General features: G+C 45.3%; 1 protein-coding gene across 8 annotated transcripts in view; it reads right to left on the bottom strand.

The window, feature by feature from the left end:
- Positions 1 to 785: 785 nt before the first annotated feature.
- Positions 786 to 18,147, bottom strand: part of LOC102371683 (protein transport protein Sec16B) — a 52,979-nt gene continuing 35,617 nt past the window's right edge. For 4 of the 8 annotated variants that reach the window (XM_014524381.2, XM_014524380.2, XM_014524379.2 and 1 more), the window contains 8 exons: positions 11,588 to 11,875; positions 8,429 to 8,496; positions 7,373 to 7,522; positions 6,687 to 6,797; positions 4,362 to 4,467; positions 4,162 to 4,235; positions 3,562 to 3,657; positions 786 to 2,502 (listed from right to left, as the gene is read on the bottom strand). In XM_014524381.2, coding sequence (XP_014379867.1) covers positions 2,428 to 2,502; positions 3,562 to 3,657; positions 4,162 to 4,235; positions 4,362 to 4,467; positions 6,687 to 6,797; positions 7,373 to 7,522; positions 8,429 to 8,496; positions 11,588 to 11,875 — 968 coding nt within the window. In that variant the 3' untranslated portion in view covers positions 786 to 2,427. Of the gene's footprint in view, positions 2,503 to 3,561; positions 3,658 to 4,161; positions 4,236 to 4,361; positions 4,502 to 6,686; positions 6,798 to 7,372; positions 7,523 to 8,428; positions 8,497 to 11,587; positions 11,876 to 18,147 lie in introns of those variants that run through there. The other 4 variants (XM_025214775.1, XM_025214774.1, XM_025214777.1 and 1 more) reach the window with 4 other exon arrangements.

The following is an 18,147-nucleotide window of genomic DNA, read 5'->3' as shown; positions in this document are numbered from 1 at the left end:
GAGAGTCATGATCAAGGGTACTGGAAAAAGAGAACCCTTTTTATAATAGCTGTGCATGTAGTCATTAGGCCAGCTGCTATACTAACTTACACAAAGACAAGGTCTCCATGCTAACAAGCATAATCTGAGATACAGATCCTACAAGATTTTTATACTTGCATAATAATTAAGCCTAAATTGCTTCACTGATGGTAATAGGGTGACTCACATGATTACAGGTAAGGGTAGGTGTAAGTGCAGGATAAAGAACAACTGCATATCTATTTTTTATCATTTGCGTGTCTGAAGGAGGAAGAATAGTCACATAATTTGACATTTTTGGCATAATTACTCAGGTCCATCCTTACATCCTTCTGCATCCCCTTCCCTCAGTCATGACACGTGGTTTCAAAAACCATGTAATCACCCTCACTGGCAGACACTCTCTTAGCAGGCAAAGTGTTCCATCTGCCTGCCTTTCCCAATGTATGATTTGTAATCAGATGCCCTTATAATGAAATATCCCATAATAATACCCCCAAGATATTAGTGTCACATTTCATAAACTGTGGGACCTTCAGACTCCCACTGTTAAGTAATGTATCATTATTGTTATTTACATAAGTACCAGTATAGTTTCTAATTTGTAAATTGCAAACATCATCCAAATGCACAGGTCCAGAACCTCCATATAAAAGAGAAAAAGACAGATTACTGGGTATATAAGTAGAGATTGGACCAACTTTATCATAAGGGATAATTGGACAGAAGTCAATGGAGTTTCACCAAGGGTGAATTTGAACCACAGTATTTTTATTCTTTAAAGCAGGTTTCCATGACAACCAGCCACTTAATTCAGATACATTCCATACAAACATTAATATCATGCTCATTGCCTAGATTGCTTACATCAAGAACCATGTAAATAATGGATATTTTGGTTTCCTGGCAGTTCTGAAAAATTATTTAAAATTTTTTCTTGCTGGTCAAGCTGAAAAAAAAAATTGTTAATGGCTCAAAAAAAAAAAAAAAAATCGTTTTAGGATAAATGAAGCATTTTGATTTTCAGCTTTATTTCGATTTTTCCTTTTATTTAAACACAAAAAATAAAAACACCAACACGTGTGAAGGAAGTTTCAAACTAAAAGTAATTCTGAATCAGAAAACTGAAATGTTTTAGGGTTGAAACAAAACATTTATTTTATTGTTCCTGTTTTATTGAAGAACTTCACTGAATTTGTGAAACAGCTTGGTATCACTCAACACACATTTTTTGGCCAAAGTAAAGATTTAGACAAAAACCTTCACCCAGCTGAATTCAAATCCTTCCATATGGATTAGGGAAGAAAGATAGGGTGGGTGAGGGCCAAACTGATGCCATATCTTTGACTTAGATTGAGCTTGCCTAGCAGGCAGACGGGCAATTTGGCAGGGTTGAAAAACATTGGAGTTTATTTCAAAAACATTTAATACAAACACAGCTTGTATGTCACTAGAGAGACAAGACAGATATGTCCTTTACCATCAGAAATCATACACCAATCTGAAGGCATGACATCTTTGGATTCCCCAAAGTCACTACTGAATAGTTACAATGTTGAGTATTTTGTGGGAGAAGGAAGAACTCCCAGTGTCCATAAGCATTATTGTTATGTCCAGTATCACTCTGGTCAGGAAAGACAACCTGCTTTTTTAAAGACAAACAACCCTTCTCGTCCAGTTGACCCAGGGAGGCATTTGAATGCCACAGGCTGCTTCCACTGGAGGCTGCCTGTATTGTCCACACACTTCCAGTTCCTACCAGTCTGGGAGCAAGTGTGTAACCTGCACTCTGATGTCTTGCATGGCAGCTACAGAATGGCCATACAGTTGCTCATGTCATTATTGCCATTACATGTGCAATGGAAATTGGACACTGAAACAACTAAGTTATGTCACTTGTGTCCAGCTGCCTGCCACCATAGGATTGTTTCCTGAAGTACAGATACCAGTGCATTGACCACTGAATACCGGTACATAAGGCTCCACTGCACCTCTTGCAGAGGATCCCCCACTGTTGGAGATGTCATTGTTAGGCCACTGCTCCTGAAATCCAGCCTGAATTTTCTTTTGCTCATTTGTTCAGTATTATTATTCCACAGTGAGTGCTTGTGTTTTGCAGCTGGGAGAGTCTTTGTACAACCTCTCTACATGACTCTCAACCTGGGCAATCACAACTAAAATGATGGATGCTCAGTCTCAGAAAAGAGAGACTAACCCCTCCCCGCCCCCACAAGCTGCTCCATCTGCAAGGAGAAGCCTGTTCACTGGAACTACTTTTACAAAGTAGTAAAACTTTGTAGGAGCACAAGAGCAGGGAGCCAAGTACAAATGTTTCTATCCCCATGGCAAGGTCCCTTATGTCCTCTGCTGTATCAGAGGCTTTGGAGATAGCCCAAGGCTCACCCGTCATGGTAGGGTTGGGTAACGTCGCTGTGAAAGCCGCTTTGGTTGGCTCAGTCCAGGGGATACAGCACTGAAGAGCTGGAAAGGACAGAAATATTAGGAGTGAGACAATAGTGTGGCTGACTGACAATGGATGGTGCACACAGTATTTTGGTAGGTAAGTGAAGAGTCTTCTTCTCAGCGAGTCAGAAGCAGTTTGAAAACAGCCCAGTTCTATTTGCTTGATTGCACTGCTCTTGAATATGATGGATGGGCAGCACTGACTGAGGGCAGGTGCAGGGTGGACAAGGGCCCTGCTTGCTTTCCCCACAGAGCTCTGCTAGTGCAAATCAACCGCAGCCTGCAAAAATCTCTGCTATTCCAAAAGCAGACCCACGTCCAGGTCCTTACCTGCCCACCCCACCTCACCTCACCCCATCCCAGCATTCTTCATGCCCCTTGGGCCTTTAAGGACCTTTAACTGTGTTCTTTATACACCCCCAGCTATCCCAGGACTAGGTTGGTATGATTACACCACCATGCCCCCAACACTCACAGGGAAAGACCACACTCCAGCCATTCTCACTTGTATGAGCCAGACCCAGAAGTGTGACAGTGAGCTTCTTTGGATATGCCCCCCCGCCAATCTCCCAGATCTTTGAGAAAGCAGTGTAGACCTATCCAGTGTCTCAGACAATTAGAGGGTCAATATTCTGAACCTACTGCATCTCTACCCTCCTGCAGCAGGCAGGAAGGCATTGCTGATGCACCTGTCTTCAGCAAGCAAATGGTCCCCGACTCTAATGTGCATCAAAACTGAAGCTGAACAGAGAACTAAGGGGCCACAGCCAGCTTCCCATGCTCTGCAGCACCTGGTGGGTTTCAGCTGTGGCACAAAAGCTGGCTGTCTGCCTGCCACCAAGACTAAAATGTTGTCTTTCCACCATGCCCAGAGTAGCTGCCTCCAGGACTCTACTGGGAAGGAGATAAACATATAGGGCATCTGTGCCCTTCCCTTGAGGGACTTAAGGTGCGACTTACCCTTAAGAGGATCCCAACCACCTAATACTAATGTTAATCCTAATCCTAGGAGTCCCTGTGTGGTGGTACCACTCCCAGATTCCCATTCTTGTGATAGAAAAGAAGAAACATCCATACCTGAGGAATGTGACCAGGATTGAAGAGTGGGACTAGGCCTTCTCCTGGAGGAGGAAGACAACCACCTGGGCCAGACAGGGGGCCATATGAATCATTCTGAAACAGAACACAGATAGAAACTAAGCAGGTGGCACCTGCTTTGGTGAGTATAGAAGTCAAAGGAGCTTCCTTGGTTAATAGGTTCAGGTGCTGGTAATTGTAGGAAGATGCTGTTCAAGCCAGTTAGCTCCCCACTGCAGCAAACCACAAGAAAGGTGCTGTCTAATCTACTTCCTCCTTGTTTCCTCCCCCCCTCCAAACACTCAGAATCAGAGAATTATAAGGTTGAAAGGGACCTTGGGGAGCATTTGGTCCAACTCCCTACACAAATACAGAAATGCTATTCCTAGATCATCCCTGATGAATGCTTATCCAGCCTCTTCTTGAACACTTCCAATGAAGGAAATTCCACAACTTCCCCAGGCAGTCTATTCATCACCTCACTGGTCTAACAGTAAAGAAGTATTTCCTTCCCACCAAAACAATAGACAGAAGGACCAATATAGAAAGAAACAGTAATGTATCCACACGTGCACACAGAGCCCACCCTTCTCTCCTCACCTGGCCACCAACTTCAGGAAAGGCTGCCAATTTTCTGCCATCAGGGCCCGTTGTGGCTGTTGGTTCATTACTAGCTGCAGAAATGAGGACAATTATAACATTTTCAGTCATTCTGGGTTTGTGTGACCAAAACATGCTTAAAAACAAAAAGTATCCATTTCCAAGGGGCAGCCAGGGGCTGTGGCTTCAGCTATGTTTACCTGAGCTTCTGAAGACAGGTACAGAACCACTAGCAGGAGCATGAGATGAAGGGCTTGTTCCAGCAGTGGGAGTAGCACACAGTGGTGAGGATGACAAAGTCTGCTCCTGAGGAAGCACATGCCAATTTAGGAGGAAGAAACTGTGCATGAAGAGAAGGAAACTGCATCTAATCCTGAGTTCAGGCCATGGACAGTGCAGATTCATGGTGCACTGCTTTCATATATCCTAGCACACCACAACAGGGATTAAAGGCTCATGATCTATTTAGTAACCTATGACACAAGAAATTCAGATCCAAAGACAGGCAACTGCTGGGTGCTGCTGAGCAACAATTTGGCAGCTGTAATGAGATAAGTTAACCCACACTGCTAGCAAATCTTGAATGTTGTATTGAGCTACATCATCTACCCTGAAATCCTTGCAGATCTCCCAAGCTAAGCAGGAAAAGCCCACAAGAGGCTGAGGCCACTCCAAGAAGTAGTGGAGGTAAGTCAGTGGTTGGTGCTCTTCCCTTAGCATTCATACTGAACAAGTATCCCAGTGTGATGCTGAGGGGTGCTGTACCGCAGGAGCTGCTGCCTATTGCCTGACATGTAGCACTGTATTCTTGGTTTCTCGTGGTTACTTAAAAAGTGGCCACAATTTGCATAGTGAGAAGGAGCAACACCTCCTGCATCCTGCATCAAGGCCTAAGCCAGTCCCTGTTCATTTTTAGGATAGAACTTTAATGGAGAGGTAGATCCCTGCACCTCTGACTACTCAGAGGTTTCCTGAATTTGTGTGTCAAGAGCTGGGTGCTGGCCACTGTCAGATGTAGGTACACACAAAAACACACACACACACACACACACACACACACACGAGGGTGTGGTTAGGAGTGCATACTGCCTGCCTCCTCCCGCTTCTCCTGCAATTCTAATTAGGGATGTTATCCTTCACTTCAGCCCCCAAAAACTGTCCAAGCGTTGCTGTTTGCTGCCAACAGCTGCTGCTTTCCACTTCAGCAGAGGGCAAGTAATCCCCACAGAGCATGCAGGGGGCTTTGAGAGCCTTCTGCATGAAAGTTGCTTTATAAATATATAATTATTATTCATAAGAATTGCTTCCAGCCTGAGACTTCAAGCTCGCAGGTTCTACCCTACTTATATCTGTATATCCCTGTGTACAGCGGCATGTAATAAACAGACTGACAAACTGGGAACAGCTGAGAGGATGTGAGAAGGAGATATTGAGATGATGGATGAGGATGAACACAGTGTCAGGTCTATCAACTCTCCTCACTGGTAACCCTCCTCTGGTCAGGCCTGGACTATCTGTCCACTGTGGTTTCTCCAGACATTGTAATTCTCCTTCCGTATAGGATTCCTTGCCATCACCTAACTTGCATGCCCCATTACCACAGAGAACATCACAGGTCTGTCTGTGTCTAGCAATGACTCCTGTGCTATTCAGTCTTGGCATAGGAAGGGATTAGCCTGAACTGCATGGTGGCGAGACAGATTATACCAGGATGAGGCAGAAATTTGCAACAGGGAACAGTTATGAAAATGAGAGTTCAGGTAGGTAATAAGGGACCACAGGATAGGTAGTCATGCAGCCTTTGTGCAAATTTTGCACACCCACACATGTATACAGACCTCTGTCAATGCACCTCAGCTCTGACCCAGTCCCCAAACTGGCAATTCCAGTCCTACAGGCCCAGACACAGCTCTGACCATGGCCCCCAAACCTGACCTGCAGCACACCCCCCTGCGTTCCCAGTGATGAGTAGCTACCCCCAAATCTATCAGTACAGTGCTCCCCACTTCTGACCTGCTACTGCAATACTGGGACTTCCCACAGAGTTATGTCAAGATATCTCTATTGCTCTGGAGCGGTGGTTCTCAAACTTTTTAGACTCAAGACACTCTTATTAGTGTCAGGGCACTGCTCATTAGACTCAAGGCAGCCCTTTAGAAATGGCAGCTCCTAATTTTCACTTGTTTTTTGACTACAGAAAAATAATAGAGCCATCCTACCATTGCAAAGACCTCAAAAAGATCACAGCAGGTCAGAATGTTTTTAACACTATGGATTCCTATTTGAAATCTCTGGGTTTGTCTTGTGAATCATGTTTGCACACTTAACAATGCTAACATTGCATGGCACCCCCATGGCACCCTGAAAGCCTCTTAAGGCACCGCAGGGTGCTGCAGCACACTGGTTGAGAATCACTGCTCTAGAGGATCAAGGTAATGGGAAGAAGTCCCTTCTTGTGACTGAGCATGAGCGAGGAGACCATGTGCAGTTTCTGTAACAGAAAAGTGTCCTTTTTATCTTGTTACCTGGGACTCCAGCACAGTGGAGTCTGGGGCAGTTTCAGATCGATCTCTGGAAGAAGCCACATCCTTGTCGGGCTTGGATCGAAACCAGCTGAACCAGCCAAAGCCCGAACCCTGGGAAACACAGACTGTTATCCTCAATGGAGTCATTTATTAATGGTGATAAATTAAAAATGCAACAGCCTGAAAATTCAAGGGCAGGGAGTAGAGAAGGAGGGAACTGTGGAACCCAGCCTCAGTGGTCCCACATACCACAGCTTTCTGAGAGAAAGAAAGGATTCATGAAAACCCAGCCTCTTCCCGCTGCTGGGAAGGGAAAGAAATCAATCCCTAAAACTCTGTATGGGCATAAAGGAGCGCAGAAAGGCTGAGAAGCACCTAGTTCCTGACAAGTCATTGAGAAGAGAGCAGGGGTTTGACACAGTGTTTAGGGACAGCAGTGACAGAGAAGAAGCCAGGCTGCCCAAGTGCACTGACTACAGCTCTCCCAGTCATACAGCCACTTAAGACCTGCTGATGCTTCCAAGTGAAAGGACACATGGGGCCTGACTCATCTCTCCCTCCCCCAGTGGGGTATATCAGGACAGACCCAATAGAAACCGGTGGAGTCCCTCTGCTGTGAGAGGAATCAGGCCTGCAGCCTGGGTTTGGAGACAGCACAGGATTCAACCCAGGCATGACTCAATCACCTTTGTCTCCTCTTGCTTTGCACCCTCTGTCGAAGACTGCTCTTTAGTGGCTCCCTCACCCGCTTGCCCCGGGAGTTGGTGGGCATCATCTTCCACAGAGACAGTCGAGCACTCTGAGACAGTTCGGATTCTTGCACGTGACATGCTCTGCTGTCAGAGATACAAAGCATAGATGCCATAAGGGAGGGAAAAGGGAAGTAGTACTGCTTTTGGATCAGCCATTCCAAGAGGCAGCAACCATCTTCTCAACAAGAACCAAGCTCTTTGGGGACCCTTTTCTTTCAGGCCTTCCAAAATATGTTTGAGTCCCAGATTCTCTCCTGTGAGAGAGAGATCTCAGGGAGTGGGAGAGGGGGCTCATCAGAAGGACTGATTCTTGTGGGGTGCCAGCACCAGCACCAGCCCCAGCCCATCAACACAGATTTAGAGCACATCCCACCTCAGCGTGCAACACAAGCCTTTGGAAACCAGCCAGTTCCTCAGTGGTTAATGCCTCATTTCCATGGTTCAAGTGGTGTCAAGAACAAGGGAAGGCTTCTGGACACAGAGACTGGGTTCAAGCCACATGGGAGGAATCAGTCGCTACCCAGTGTAGCTCTGCACTGCTGAAACCTTCCCATTCTGCAACCTGTGCTCCTTGCTCAAGTGCCTGACTAAGAAGCAGCTGAGGGAAGAAGGTCATGTTGGGTGTCAAAGGTGGGTTCAGGGAAGAGCCAAACAGTCCACGAATAACAGCAGCAAAAGTTAGCAGGCAGCACAGGCCAGTCATACCGTAGGATGGAGAGCTTTCCTGTGGTCACTGGACAGCTAGGGTAGGGAGGTACTACATTTGGCAGGAAGGAGAGAGATGGGGTCAGAGGGGTGGAGGTGCTGTGCCATCTCCTACTCTTCTTGAGTGAGAAGGTAGTGACTGGGTTTCAGGGAAGTTGTCCATATGAAGAGAAGAAATCACCCAGGCTCTGTACAGGGCTTTACCAAAGGGGGCTGTCCATCTGACCTCTCTGTCCACAGAGACATTTGGCTGCCCTCCTCCCTCCCCAACCACCAACTTCTTACCTGCTCTTCTGTAATGTTCTTCTGAACATCAAAGGGCAGAGAGTGTCCTTGTGGCTCCAATGCACCCACTAAGAGCAGAGAGAATATCATTCAAGATTCATCCTGGGAGAGAATATTCTTCAGGGAAAACCTTGTCTCATGTATAGAGGCATTTTAATTCTACTATCACTGTATAATCTAGGAATCTGTTCAGGTGGCCTATTAACTGCAAGATGCTTCCATTTGCATTATGGGCCAGATCAATTTAGGCAAATACAAGTACTTCCTGTAAGAATCCAGGCATACAAACAGAGTCCATTTCAGCTCCCAAGACACAACTGGGGCATATTCCAGCTAGACATAGAAAGCTGCTGCTTCTCCTCTCCTATTCCAAAAGCTTAAATAAAGAGAAGGATCTGTTCCCTCCTCCAGTGCAAGTGAGGTAGAAAGCAGAAGGAGTCCTCCATTGGTGAACAGGGGCTACACTCTACTGTTTTTACACCTCTGCAACCGCAGGATGAATGGCTAAACATCTGTTTCTCTTAACCCCAAGAATTCAGCCCTATCACTCTTTGAATTTCCATCAAGAAGGAAGAGAACTCTCTCACCTCCAGCAAGGAAGGCAATGAGGAGGTACAGGTGATCCTGAGGGAAAAATATTGCCCCTACTGTTTAAACCATGACCTGTTCTTTTCATTCACTTCACATCATAGAAGTGGAGTCACTTCATAGATGGTAAGGCCAAAAGAGACCATCGGGTCCAGCCCCCCGCACCAACCAGGAAAGACAACTGGGGGTCAGGTGACCCAGCAAGGTGACCATCTAGTCTCCTCTTTTCCAGGGTAGGCAATTGCACCATCTCTGGAGGGAGCTTATTCCACAGCTTATTCTACACAGGGTGTCTGGACACCCCGACTGTGAAGAAGTTTTTCCTAATGTTGAGCCTGAATTGATCTTCCAGGAGTTTGTGGCCATTACTCCTGGTTTTCCCCTCAGGTGCCTTGGTGAACAGTTATTCACCAAGCCCTTGATGTACTTCCTTAGTGTAGCAGTAAGCTGCTACCAGGTCCCCCCCTCAGCCTTCTTTTCTTCAGGCTGAAGAGTCCCAGATCCCTCAGCCTTTCCTTGTATGGCTTGCCTTTTAAGACTCTAATCGTACGGGTGGCTCTTCTTTGGACTCTCTCAGGCTTGTCCATACCCTTGTTAAAAAAAGTGGTGCCCAGAACTGGACACAGTACTCCAGCTGTGGTTTCACCAGCGCTGAGTACAGCGGAAGAATCACCTCCTTGGCTTTGCTGGAGATGCATCAATTGATGCATGCCAGAGTATTATTTACCCTACCAGCTACATCATCGCAGTGCTGGCTCATATTCATACTGTGATCTATTATTCACCTTTCTGCTCTCCCTTAATGTTACATACCAGGTCCTGCAAAAATTAGAACTAAGGTATTAGAACAGGTTTGTCCAACATACGGCCCGCAGCCCGCCACGCGGCCCACCAAGGCATTTTCTGTGGCCCTCAGTGCTGCGACGGGAAACAGAGGTAAACACGGTTTACTTTCGTTCCCGCCCCTTGTCCCTCCCCCAGCCCCTCAGCAGCTTCCTAATGGCTGCTGAAGGGCTGGGGAAGGGACAAGGTTCCCACATGCACCACATCAGCTTGACATTGCAGGCGTGGTGCATGTGGGAAGAGGAGTGCAGACCTGACCCGCCTCCTCCCATCCCCAGCACCATGTGGGGAAGCCACCGCTTCCTGGCCCAAACAACTCACTGCTCCCTGCCCGCAGGCAAGAGGCAGCCCAGGTTGGCCGCCCGGCCCTGGGTCGCTGGCAGAGGCAGAGCAGCGCAGGCAGGTGCGTTCTCCCGCTGGGCCGTGGCCACGCCGTCCAGGGTGGCTCTGGGTTCAGGCAGAGCCGGCGCTCACTGCACCCCAAGGTGCCGCCTGGCCCTGGCCGCTTCCAGCCCAGCGTGACGCAGTGATGCGGACCCGTGGAGGCAGCGCAGTGGCCAGGCTCACCCTCGTCATCTGCCTCTGCCTCTGCCGCCTCCTGCCCGGCCGGGGCACCACAGGTAGGGCCAGGCCGGGGCCGGGCAGGAACCTGGGCCGAGCCAATGACTGTGGGCTCCCAGCACGTGTGTGGCGTTCCTGCCTTTCACAAGGGAGACTCTTTGCTGTTTTTGGTTGCAAAAGGGAAAACGGGGGCAGAGCAGTTATAGTGTCTTGCTGCATTTGAGAGAGGCAAGTATAAGTCCTGCTTTCTACTTGTGCTAGAAGCTGCCTCCTTTTTGCCCTCAGCTGTATTTGGGAACTGAGTCATTGATTCTGGGCAGTCCAAGGTGATCCAACATACTGCCACATGGCTCCCTGTGTGCTTTTCAGAAAGAAGCTTGTGCGCCCTAACTTTCCTGTCCCTCTGTGCTAGTAGGGAAACTTGTGTCTCCTGCATGACCACACAAGTGTTTGGTATTATTTCTTTGTTGCTTTTTATATTGGTTTTTATTTTGGATTTTAAACCACATTTCCAGATCCATTTCATTGTCACTTCCTGCAACTTCATTGGTGTCAAAGGTCACGTGACCACTTCCTGATGTGATACCACTTCCTGTGGTGTCTTTGAATATGGCTCACCAGCCCACTGGGTGATAAAAAGTTGGCCCCACATTCAAAAAGGTTGGACACCCCTGTATTAGAATTTATCAACCCTCCTTGATAAGACATAGTCCAGAAATGACAAACCCAGGGGAATTTATTCAGAAGTTGCCAGATTAATATGTTGCCAGAGTATGGATTATAAGAAAACAAAATCAATCCCCTAGGAGTTCAAGGTCATCAATGAACACTGACAATTCACACAGATAGAAGTAGCAAGCCCCTGGAGAAAAGAAACATAAGAAATGCCCATGGGAAATCTCATGAAAGCAGTTATGGGCTGCTTACAGGAGATTTTGGAGAGAAACCACTAAAAGTATTGATCAGACATGCCTCCAGCCCGTTTATTCTAGGTACAGAACGTAGAACAGGCTTGAACCCCCTACTCCAAGTTCAGAGACTGAACATTCCAGATCCATCTTTCAAATGAAGTGAACTGTCCTATACTTATCCCATAGATAATTAGTTTCCCATCTCTCCTCCCAAGAACTAGTGCAGATAGTTCCAGCATAGCACAGGTGTGCTTACCTGGTGTCTGGCCCACCTCTGGGGAATGGTCACTTGCAGTTCCTCCTAGAAAGACATCTACCCGTGGGCTGACCACTGTTGGATAGCTTTCTTGCCCGGCACCAGATAGCACTGATGTTATGGCTTGCTCATACCCATCCACCGCAGAATGCATGCCAGACTGCAAGGACACATATTCTTGTAGAACTGGCTCATACTGGCTTGTTCCCTCTGAGTGGTTATTCAGTTGCTGTCTTAGGTCATGCTGGTAACCTTGGTTTTGTGTGAACTCATAATGAAGATCTTTATCTGGAAAATAAATCCCAGGAATTGATTCAGGTATTTACAGTTTTATTGAACTATTCAAGCTTATGTGATTTCCTTTATTGTCACTATGCAGAAGCAGGGAGGCTGAGATGCATGGCAAGAAGAAACTCAAAAAGCAAAGGTGTGGGCAAGAGGTGGGTACAAGAGAGGTAGAAGGTGCTGGTGAGAGATAGGAAGGAAAATCTTTGAGTATATGCTGCAGGGTGCAGGTATAGCTCAGAATGGAGGTGCCACCGGGGTAGAAACACCGAAGTAACCAAGAGAGACAACAGGAGTCTTCAGAAGTTCAGAGAGCCCCAGGGTTTCCTGCTCTCTCTCTGCCCCTCCTACTTACTTACACAGAAGGAATAACATTCACTGACGGCTCTGTAGCTTTCTAGGTGTATCTATTAAAACTGCAGGCCTCACCCTTGCTCCATGAGTATGCTGAGCAGATCAATAATAGAAGACATCACCAGCAAGCTACTGAGCCAGCACTCAGCAGAACCCAGACCAGAGATAGATAGGATCTCCTTCCTGGGGCGTAAAGCTCCTCTCCAACAGTGAAAGTGCAAGTAGCTCCCACATAAGCTCATACTGCTTATTCTATGCTATTATATTCTAGCTTGGATATTACCTTTATCAGCATTGTACCTGTGCGGTTTCCAGGGATGCACTGAGCAATGTGACTAACATGTTTGTTCTCTCATTCACTTCCCAGAAAGAAAAGCACATGCAGTAAAATGTGTTGTTTTAGTAGGGTTTGTTTGTTGTTGTTGTTATTATTATCATCATCTTAGAGGAGTTTGGGAGGCAGTATTTTTTTGTTGTTTTGTTTCTTAATGAACATGCATGTTGCTCTGTATCTATGTTAGTGAAAGCAAGATCAGAAAAAAAGCAGTTCACTCAGAGGAGGTGGCAGCAGGATCTGTAATGGTCCTTGGGGGAGTTCATCCCACCATCTTGAATCAAGAAACTACTGTCTCTTTCATGGAGCTTCTTACTGTAAGGAGTTCTGTTCTGCCAAAGAAGCACAGCTGATGACAATGATCTCCATTCAAGAGCTTCAGGTCATCTTTTACATACCCTCATCTCAAGCCATGGAGAATATGAAGAAAAGGCAACCAGGAAAGCCAGCAAATAAAAAACAGTAAACAATGGAGTTTGCATAGGACTTGCCCTTGGTGAGAAACGTGTGAGCCTTTGTTCCTCTAGAGAAAATTAATTTGTTTGCTGGTCTACCCATTGCTTGGTGGCATTTTGTAGTTTAAGGAGTCTGGAAAGATGTGGGTAGTGGGGTCTCCCAATGCTCAGTCATTGGGCCGGTTCTGTTCAATATCATCATCAGTGACCTGGATGAGGATGTGGAAAGCACTCTGTCCAAATTCGCAGATGACATCAAACTATGGGGTGAAGTAAACACACTGATGGGAAGCAACCGAATCCAGGCAGACCTAGACAGGTTAGAGAAGTGGGCAGAGAACAATAGGATGCAGTTCAACAAGGACAAGTGCAAGGTGCTTCTCCTGGGGAGAGGGAATCACCAGCACACCTATAGGCTGGGGGAGGACCTTGTCAGTAGCACAGCAGTAGAAAGAGATCTTGGAGTTGTTATTGACTCCAAGATGAACATGAGTTGTCAATGTGACAAAGTAATTAGCAGAGCTAACTACACTTTGTCATGCATTAGCAGGTGCATCACAAACAGGTCCAAGGAGGTGATGCTTCCCCTCTATGCAGCACTGGTCAGGCCGCAGCTGAAGTACTGTGTCTAATTCTGGGCACTGCAATTCAAAACAGATGTGGACAACCTTAAGAGGGTGCAGAGAAGGGCCACTCATATGGTTAGAGGCCTGCAGGGAAGGCCCTATGAGAAAAGGCTGGGGGGGGGGGGAAATCTTGTGGCAGTATTTAAAATTCACTGGGGGGGGGACGACGACGACACAGCAGGGAAAAGGAGAGACTATTTACCAGGGCACCCCTTGAAATAACCAGGAACAACGGCCATAAGCTGATAGAGAGTAGATTGAAGTTGGGCATCAGAAATAATTTCTTCATGGTCAGGGTTGCCAGAACCTGGAACGGGCTTCCCAGGGAGGTGGTGCTCTCCCCTACTTTGGGGGTCTTCAAGAAGAGACTGGACAAGCACTTAACTGGGGTCACATGAAGCCAGCATTTTTTCCTGCCACTGGCAAGGGGTCAGACTCCATGATCCATTGAGGTCCCTTCTGACCCTAGCATCTATGAGTCCTTTCTAGGGCTGAGTGTTGCAGGTAGTACAGATGCCTCACAGCTGACACGTCAGGTAGGTTCTTTGGCATTGATCACTGCTGGCAGATAATTCCTGTTGAATTTAAACAAGAGGCAGTGGAGGGTACTCAAGAACAAAGGAGATAAGTGAGAGGATTGGATGAAAGAGCTAGAAGATGTACATTATATATGAGTATGTACCTGATGGAAGTCATTTGTGAAAGAAGAGTCACCTGATAGTGTTTGGAAAAGAAGAGGCCTGAAGATCATAATGAATCTTAGACAAAGAACTGAACACATGATGGAGAAGAGAGAAGAGAAGAGATGGACAGCTCAAGATCTGCCACTCTAGATACTAGATACCCAAACAAGAGGACCCGGAGGGCAGACTGCTAGATAAGGATGATCCATGAAAGTTCATGACCTCAAGGACAAGGCAGCGGAGGAGACACATGGGGGGGGGAAGACCTAAGGAACTGGTTGGCTGAAATGGAGAATAAGCAGAAGAAACAGGTAATTTACATGAGATGTGATGGCAAGAAGTAAGAAAAAGGCAGATAGTATCACAAGACGAGAAGAGATAAAGGAGATGGCCAGCAACTGGAGTCCAAGGAGGAGAAAAGACAAAATACAGGAGACCGTGACAGAGAAAAGGGGCAGATCTATATGCTTAGGGACTCCTCATTAAGAAGACTCAATAGTCCTGTCACCAGAGGGTTCCAGAGACCACAAAGAAGTGACATTGGTCAGGAACAAGAATACAATATGTGGACCTGAAAATGACAAGGATCCTGTTGGGCATGGCTTAAGAGCCACTGTTCATCCTTCTCATCACAACATACAACGTGGCTGAATTCCAGCGGGGATTCAGCAAAGGAGAGGTGCACCAGGCTGGGGAAGACACTCAGAGGTTCAGGTGACATCTAGTGGAATTCCTCAGCTCCCCAGATAAGAAGGAAAGAACAAGGATCAGCAGATGGCCCAGAGCTTGGTGCTCTAAGGAATGTTTTGGTATGCTCAACCACTAAGAGCTATTGCTAGAAAGGGGACTTTTCTCAATGAATGGGCTCCATCTGAATAAGTGAGGAATGCACCTTCTGGGATTAAGGGTGACATAAATGAGAAGAAGAGCTTTAAATTAAGACATACAAGTACTTTGTACCTGTGAAGACACAACATAAATGTGCTAACACTTATTCCTCAAAACAACGCTGTGTATATCCGAGTTAATTGCGGGTCATTCAAGTTAATTGTGCGTCATTCCAGCGACAAGTCTGCTGGACAGTGTGCGCTCTTCTTCGTCACCTACTAGCAGAGGGGCAGCAAATACAGCTTGGAAGAGCAATGTGTGTAAGTGGCTGAGCCACTTGTGTTTTGATCTGCATTAAAAAAAAAAGATAATCAGGACTGCCTCCAGTGAGATATCTGTTTATGGCCACAGGTAACAGAGTCAGAGAAAAAAAAAAAACTGCCTATTGTGGCTGGGAATTTGTGGGGGCAGAGGAAGGGGATCAGCACGAAACAACTGAAATGTTTGTACATGAGGAGTATCACCAACAAAATGGAGAAAATTAAAACTGCTGGTGTAGGAACCGACATTGTATATTACAAGTGACAACAGAAATAGGATGGAATAGCAATCATGACTGGGACACAGGTATTAAAAGGTATGTGCTGTCTGGAAAAGACAGACATACTTGTAAATGTGCTGGGGATAGCAGTAAACATTAATGATGTGATAGACTGTAAAGAAATAAGAAAGGATAGCATGGGTAAAACAATCTCTTGAGGTCAAAATCAAATTTGGGGAAATAAAGTAAAAGAGGCTCTACTAGGGTAATACTGGAAGTCTGCTATAGATCCTCAGGGTCAGATTAGAATATGGATAGAGACCTTTGTAATGTTGTTAGAGAGAAATACCACTGGGCACTGTATCATTATGGGCAATATTAACTTTCCAGATACAGATTGCAGAAAAATGTCATTAGCAATAGTATGACCCAGTCATTTCTGAATATGATAGTTGACAGATTTCTTTATGAACTAGTCACTGAAAAAAGGTGATGTTATTTTAAAGTTGTTTTTGACAGCCAATGAGGATATTATAGAAGAACTGATAGTAGAAAAATAACCTTGGCTTGAGTGAGCATATGCTGATTTGGTTAAAATTAAAATTAAATGATAAAAAGAAGTAGGTCTATAATTGAGGTTCTCAATTTCAAAAGGGCATCTTGATGAACTAAGGAAACCAGTTAGCGAAGTCAGCTGAACTGAGAAGTTCATGGACATGAATATGGAGAGGGCTTAGACTTTCTATAAGTCAAAGGTTCTTATGCCATCAAAAACCTGTACAGTATTGTAACTGAGAGCTAAAAATCGTAAGGAAGGGTTCTAGCCTAACTGAATGAATATTCACCTCAGGAAGTATAATAGAAGCAAGCAGAAAGCCTACAAATAATGGAAAAAGGTCTGGTCAGCAAAGGCTTAAGTGTCAGGTAATGTAGAGAAAGTAATAACTGCTAACACACCAGCTGGATTGGACCTAACAAACAAAATTAAAACAAATAGAAAATGGTTCTTCAGCCATGTAAATAAAAAGAGAACTAGGACGGGCTGAAGTAGGGCTGCTAAGCAGTGGGGATGAGGTAGAGATGGGATAGGGGTCCAAAATGCCTCATTTTTCAGTAAGGACAAAAAAAACCCAATATTACACATTGACAATATTCATAGACAATAAGTTATATTAATCAAAAGGCAAAAGCTGGATGAGCTAACAGGAATGAGGGCATGGAAATATAAGTTACTACAAATGATAGGGGAGCACAACTCAGAGATGCCAAGATTCAGGGCAGCAAGCCTGCTAAAGTGCCCCCAGCTGGCCCTGGTACAATAAGACTAGAGAATTGCAAACCTAGTAGTTATATTTAAGAGGAGATATAGAAGTGATTCAGGCAAGTACAGTTTGACTTCAGTAGTATGGAAGCTTTAGAACAAATCTTGAATGAAAGAATGCTTACAGACATGAAAGTAAATAGAAAATGGCAAGAAAATGCAACACAGTTTACCCAAGGAAAAAAAAAATATCACATCAGGGGAACTTGAATCTGGTTAGCTTTGAATCTTTGATCAGATTTTCTACATTAAAATATTAAATAAAATTTGTTGCACAACTGTCCCTTGAAGAACTCCAGAGGTAACTTCCCTCTAGCTTGATACTTCAGATTTCTAACAGATTTTTTTAATTAGTGGCAATAACACAAAAGCAGGAATGTGCTTAAAGAAATGTGCTGATAACATAAGTTTAGGAGGTACTGTCAATACAAAATAAGAATTTCTGCTAAAGGCTTGGAACTCATCAGCTGCAAACAACAGAGGAGAAAAACCCAGGTGAATGAGTTGATCCCTGGATGACTGTGATAAGACCATAGAAACAGTGAATGTGAGCCTAAGCTGTACTGGGTGAGATCTTTCCAGTAGAGTCAGGGAAATACTGATGCCATTGTATGAGATGCAGTTGAGAGCTCATCTGAAATATGGTGTACAATTCTGTTTACACATGTTCAAGAAAGAAACTGAAACAGGTGTGGAGAAGGGCTATTAGGATGATCATGGCATGAAAAGTCTATTTTATGAGAGGAGGCTGAAAGATCTTGGCTTGCCTAGCAAACTAAAGGCTGAGAGGGAATGTAATAGCCTTCTATAAATACATGATGGAGGTAAAAACAAGGAAGCAAGACAAGCTATTTAAAACAAAGAAAAGTGGCACAAGAACAAATTAGTATAAACAGGACATAAGTAGATTTAGCTGGAAAATTAGATGAAGGTTTCTAACAATAAAAGAGGTGAGATCCTGGAATAATAGTGGAGACAAAAATGCTAACCAGTTTTAGAATAGAGCTTGATCAGTGTATTAACAAGATTGTATAACATGATTGACTGTAAGAGAAGAGAACTGGACTTGACCCAGGAGGACCCTTCCAAGCCAACATTCCTGGGAAGGCCCAAGACCTTTGAATTCAGTTCAG

This window comes from Alligator sinensis, unplaced genomic scaffold (genome assembly GCF_000455745.1).
Source record: "Alligator sinensis unplaced genomic scaffold, ASM45574v1 scaffold293_3, whole genome shotgun sequence".
In the NCBI taxonomy this organism is placed as follows: domain Eukaryota; kingdom Metazoa; phylum Chordata; order Crocodylia; family Alligatoridae; genus Alligator; species Alligator sinensis.
This window is presented reverse-complemented; position numbering and strand designations above follow the sequence as displayed.